The 5735-nt window shown below is 35.4% G+C and overlaps 1 protein-coding gene across 1 annotated transcript; it reads left to right on the top strand.

Moving 5' to 3' along the window:
- Window positions 1–1355: 1355 nt before the first annotated feature.
- LOC109222453 (SH3 domain-containing protein 2-like) lies at window positions 1356–5522 on the top strand. Its single transcript, XM_019386814.1, has 10 exons — window positions 1356–1582; window positions 2524–2643; window positions 2726–2795; window positions 2883–3034; window positions 3957–4058; window positions 4342–4542; window positions 4640–4702; window positions 4820–4963; window positions 5080–5154; window positions 5263–5522. Exons 1-10 carry the CDS (start codon window positions 1523–1525, stop codon window positions 5377–5379), a joined length of 1104 nt encoding a protein of 367 aa, XP_019242359.1. The 5' UTR covers window positions 1356–1522; the 3' UTR covers window positions 5380–5522.
- The last annotated feature ends 213 nt before the right edge of the window (window positions 5523–5735 follow it).

Here is a 5735-nt window from a genome sequence, read left to right as displayed (position 1 = left end):
TGACTGAGTTTACCATATTTCTATTTCTTTTCTTCAGCAAGATGGAGGACAATCGTTTTTTTTTCACTTTTTTGATAATGCTAGGCAGATAAGAAGAAATGACATGGAGTAGTATTTTTACCTTATTGAGCACTAGTCCATAGCCTTGGTGCCACAACCCTTTCTTTCTAAATATACAGTCTATGCAAGTAGGGGTGTGCGTAGGTCGGGTTGGTTCGGATTTTTTAATTACCAAACCAAACCAATTGTATCGGGTTATTAAATTTAAAGACCAAACCAAACCAATAAAAGTCGGGTTTTTTAATCTCGATTTTTCTCGGGTTTTTGGGTTTTTTTTTCCTTCATAAAGTCTTCATAGCACAAAGCATAGAATTTGTGCTCCAAATATTTCTTTAATCCTAGTAAGACAGAAGTATATAAGATGTTTTTCAATAAAATAACATAAATATGAGATGATAAGCCATAACAAAAACAAACATAATTTAAAATTACTAATAAGTTGTTAAAATATGTACGACTAATAAGTACTATTATTTACCTGACTAAACACTAAAAGAAAAATAAGTTATGCATTTTATCTAAATTATAGAAAAACTAAAAAATAGATATCCAACACTATTTTCATTCATAGTATAATTGAATTGAATATCTTTTATTAGCATTAGTACTCACTCCGTTCACTTTTACTTGGCACGTTTTGACTTNATCATCTAGATTTTGCCTATTATCATATAGCCGGGGCCTTGTTGCCGGCGTTGTCACATTTATTTTTGTATCCTTAGAGGCTCCGTAGACATGTACGTGGGTTATGCGTGGGCTTTGAATGAGCGTGCTATCCATGTTGTAAATCTAAACTTACGTTGCCTATGAATTGTAACTCTATGGGAACCTTGGAAACTAACTTATCTACAATTAATGTGGTGATCTAAAATGAACTAAAAATGTTAAATATACTATCTCCCTTTGTTGAATAAATGAAAGCATGATCCCCTTATTCGTGTTGAGTTGGGTAGATAGTGTTTGGTAAGGCTTGCTCAGTTGGGATCACTTGATTGAGCGCCGGTCACGCCTCCCGAGGTTGGGGCGTGACAATACTCTTATTAATTGGTGTATAGTCTTAATGAATTTAGAAAATAATTTGGAATGAGTAATTAATGATAAGGGCAAAATAAAAATAATAAATTTTTTTGTAATGCGAAAAGTAACAAGTAAAAAGTAAAAATTTATTTTTAAAATACTTGACAAGTAAAAGTGAACGGAGGGAGTAACTAAACGGCCGGAAATTAGTTAGGTCAAAATCAGAATTTAAGAAGTTATTTGGAGAAAATTAATAAAGGACAAGCGAGATAACGGGCGAAAAAGTGACAAGTGAAACAGAAGCAAGTACGGAGTCCAACAAGTTTCAAACAAAAGTAACAAGAACTGAGTTCCGACACATTTTTTGAAACAGAAAGTTGAGACAACTCTCCCTCTTCTTTCTTTTCATCTGTTGACTGCTGTCGACTGTGGTGGTGTGAAGGAAATGGATGCAATCAGAAAACAAGCTACTAAGCTCAGAGAACAAGTTGCCAAACAACAACAGGTAATTTCCCTCTTTCTATCTTTAGTATATATCTATAGGTGAAGAAATGAACCCTAACTGTACTCTTAACTCTTTCTCTTGTCTTTTTTCTTTTCTTTTTAATCACTTCTTTTTCTTTTTCTTTTCTGAAAAAAAATAAGAAAATAATAAATGACATGGTTTGTGGCAGAGTCACAGACTCTTCTGTGTAAAGCTTTAATCCTTTTAAGAATAATATTACATATTCAGAAACTGCATAGAGATACTGTAAATCAGAAATTTTATGTAGTCAAGAATATATATATTTAATTTTAAACATCATAGTAAAAAAGAAAACAGTTTGACTTCCTAAATAGTAACAGTGCCAAGGAATTTGGACAAAGGAGTGTGTTCTTCAAGCTGTTCTTTTTTTTTTCTTTTGTGATTAGGAAGAATAGAGGCGGCCCTCCATTGGAAGCAGAGGCGGATGCAACGTGTTACTATCGGGTTCATCTGAATCCAAATACTTTTGACGCGGAACATAAATTCATGTGTAAAAATCCATTAAAATCGTAATAAATTGTAGGTATGAACCCATAACTTTAAAAATACAATGAGTTTAGTTCTAATAACCTTAAAAGTTGAACCCATAAAGCTTAAATCATGGATCCGCCTATGACCAGAAGGAGAAGGTCCTCGACAGCAATATCAAGTAGCATCGCCTTCGTAAATCCTTGCTCTAGTGTAACCGTACATTGAATATGTTGGAGTTTAAGGCATGGGAAGAAAGAATTCCTCTTGTGTTCATTTGTGTCTTACATTAGCCCTATTTATATGGGGTATTTACGTAGTACTAAACCCTTCTCTACCAATGTGGAACACTATACATACTACTATACATACTAACTCTCTAACACTTTCCCTTAAGCCGGTGCATGTAAACGATGCGTCTTTGTTGATTCTTTGCTATTTTTTATGCTTAGGCTGTCTTCAAACAATTTGCTAGTGGACTAGGTGGCCAAGATAATAGTGTTACTGATGAAGTAGAGTTGCAACAGCATCGAAAACTTGAGAAGCTGTACATTTCTACTCGTGCTGGCAAGGTTTGACAAAACTCCCCCATTTTAGAATGTCTTGTTTGGATTCTTTTTTTTCTTTATCCTTTGTATCCTGTTCTGTCACTAGCACTTCCAAAGAGATATTGTCCGAGGTGTTGAAGGCTACATCATCAGTAGCTCAAAGCAAATTGAAATTGGTCAGTCACTGAAATTTCTTCTTACGTACATGTGTAATCTCTAAGGCTTATTTTTTCACTAAGGTCCTACATACATTCCTTTTTTAGGTACTAGGTTGGCAGAAGATAGCCGAAAATATGGGGCTGAAAACACATGTACAAGTGGCAATACGTTATCTAAAGCAGCATTAAGTTATAGTAGGGCTCAAGCTGAAATTGAGAAGGAACGTGAGGATCTATTGAAAGCCCTTGGGACGCAGGTTTGGATCTATTGAAAGCCCTTCTTCATTATCATGTGTGTTTCATCAAATTTTGTTTTCTGTGCAAAAGAATGAGAGGTGCTTGTTCAGGCTGCACTAGGAAAAAATAAGAAAGAAAAAAGTGAAATCTATAGAGTTATTGGATTGTGATTTAAAGGTTACTTTACGTAATTTTGGAGTCAATGATATTTTGATAAGTTGATATTATGCATAAATTTATTTAGATCATATCTAGCTACTCTATCTTCTATGTTTTCCTTTTTGCTTTATTTGTCTTACTGTCTTAGAAGTATTGTTAGATACTGAATACTAGAGTATTGTCGTATACGACAGAAAATTCAGTTAATCTGCAATCATGTCAAAATTAATATTGTTATTTTTACTATGAAATGAGGCTGGAGAGTACACGTGAGCAAAATATTGATGACATTTTCGGTGGTAATGTTCAGCAACCTGTGCCTGGAAAAGTGCAGGTGAGTAGTCTTACAAATAACCAACCAAACTTAGCTAAATTAGCTTACAATGTCTACAACTCAAATCTAAAGGTCAAAACAGTATCTTGGTAATTTTTATTAAGTTGGCCTAGCTTAAGATTGCTGAGATATATGTTCTGACTTTTTGTAGACAATCATTTGTTTCCTTTCATCTTTTTCTATTTTCTTGATATAATGAATGTCCTATTATTAGTAGTTTTCATTGTCACAATAACACCATAGCTGTTTATTTGTAACCTGCATTTCATCTTCCAGATGTTCTGGACTTTGTGTATATATAAAAGCTAGATTTCCCTTGTTAGTTGTTACTAAGTGAGCAGTGCCACAAAGAGCTTTCTAATCAGTTGATTTAGATCTTAATTCATTCATGAAATAGTAAGCTAAGTATGGAATTTGTCTTAAATTCTTGATTAAGTTTCAAACTTCAGGTTGCTGAGCCTTTAAGAGCGATGGTTGTGGGAGCTCCACTGGAGGATGCTCGACATCTTGCTCAGCGTTATGATAGAGTGAGGCAGGAAGCTGAAGCTCAGGTAACTTTAAAGAAGAGAAGTGTGTTCATTTGAAGTATTCCCTCTCTACCCACATCCACCTATTGTTGTCTTCCACATTAATCATTCCAGTCAGTATGCTAATATTTTGTATTACTAAACTATAGCTAATATTTGAAACTGAGGCGTGGTTCATTATTTGACTGATTGACTAAACTATTGCCACTTATCGTTTATAAATTGATATCTAGTCATGTATCACTGAGTTACTTGCATGATATCTTGAATTTCTGTAGTTATGCCTACCTTCTTTGGAATAAATCAGGCTATCGAAGTTTCCAGACGGCAGGCTAAATTGAGGGAATCCAATGGTAATCCTGAAAGTGCATCAAGGCTGGAAGCTGCTGAAGCAAAACTTAATGACCTAAAGTCAAACATGACTACTTTGGGAAAAGAAGCTTCTGCTGCCATGACTGCTGTTGAAGCTCAACAACAGAGGTTAACACTCCAACGGCTCGTAGCCATGGTAATACTTGTTTCATTTTACTACTGTAATTCAGTGTTATTTCCTTTTTCAATCAGAGATCTCCATAGAAAGCGCCTTCACTGATTTCTTGTTCAAGGTTGAGGCACAGCGTCATTATCATCAGCGAGTTCTGCAAATCCTTGATCAACTTGAGGCAGAGGTGCGCTCTTTCTCTATCAAAATTGTTGGCCGTATCTTAGTAGTTTTACATCTAGTCTCCTGACTGGTTTATCACTTTTAAATGTTGGGGATTGATGTATGCTCTTTGAGTGCATAGATGATGTCAGAGCGTCAAAGAATTGAAGCATCTCCTAGTTATAATCCGATGCCTCCTCCCCCAGCTTATACTGAAGTTAATGGTGGACTGGCTTCTCAGTCATATGATGGATCCATAGATGGGAAAACTTATTTCTTGGCTGAGGTGATAGTTACTTTACCTCTCTCGCGTTCTTATGAATCAATAAACATGATGGATTACTCTCTTTGTGTTTTTACTTAATTCTAGCTTTTTATTTGTTTATACGTCTCTTACTGCAGGTCGTACACCCATATGAAGCTGAGTCAGATGTAGAGCTCACATTATCAGTTGGTGACTATGTAGTTGTTCGAAAAGTAAGCTTAGCTCTCTGTCTTATGTTATCAGTAATATTTTTCTTTCTGAATTCTCTTCCTTCTCCATCCCTGTATTAGCTGACATTGGTTTATTTGTTTCCGGAAAAGGTGTCAAACAATGGTTGGGCTGAAGGTGAGTGTAAGGGGAATGCAGGTTGGTTCCCATATGGGTATGTAGAAAGACGAGAACGCATTCTCGCGACCAAGGTAGCTGAAGTTTTCTAAATGCTGCCATGTTGCAAGTTGTTATAACTGTATGTATGCACTTGAATTGAATCTCTTGTGCATCTGACTGTGTTATGTTTGCATTTGTAATGGTGTAATCATATTCTTGCAGTAAAAATGGCTTTCTTGTCTTCTTCAGTTTTGACTGAGTTTACCATATTTCTATTTCTTTTCTTCAGCAAGATGGAGGACAATCTTTTTTTTCTACTTTTTGATAATGCTAGGCAGATAAGAAGAAATGACATGGAGTAGTATTTTTACCTTATTGAGCACTAGTCCATAGCCTTGGTGCCACAACCCTTTCTTTCTAAATATACAGTCTATGCAAGTAGGGGTGTGCGTAGGTCGGGTTGGTT

This window comes from Nicotiana attenuata, unplaced genomic scaffold, assembly GCF_001879085.1.
Source record: "Nicotiana attenuata strain UT unplaced genomic scaffold, NIATTr2, whole genome shotgun sequence".
Classification (NCBI taxonomy): domain Eukaryota; kingdom Viridiplantae; phylum Streptophyta; class Magnoliopsida; order Solanales; family Solanaceae; genus Nicotiana; species Nicotiana attenuata.
The sequence above is the reverse complement of the archived record's forward strand: the minus strand, read 5'-3'. Positions and strand labels throughout refer to the sequence as shown.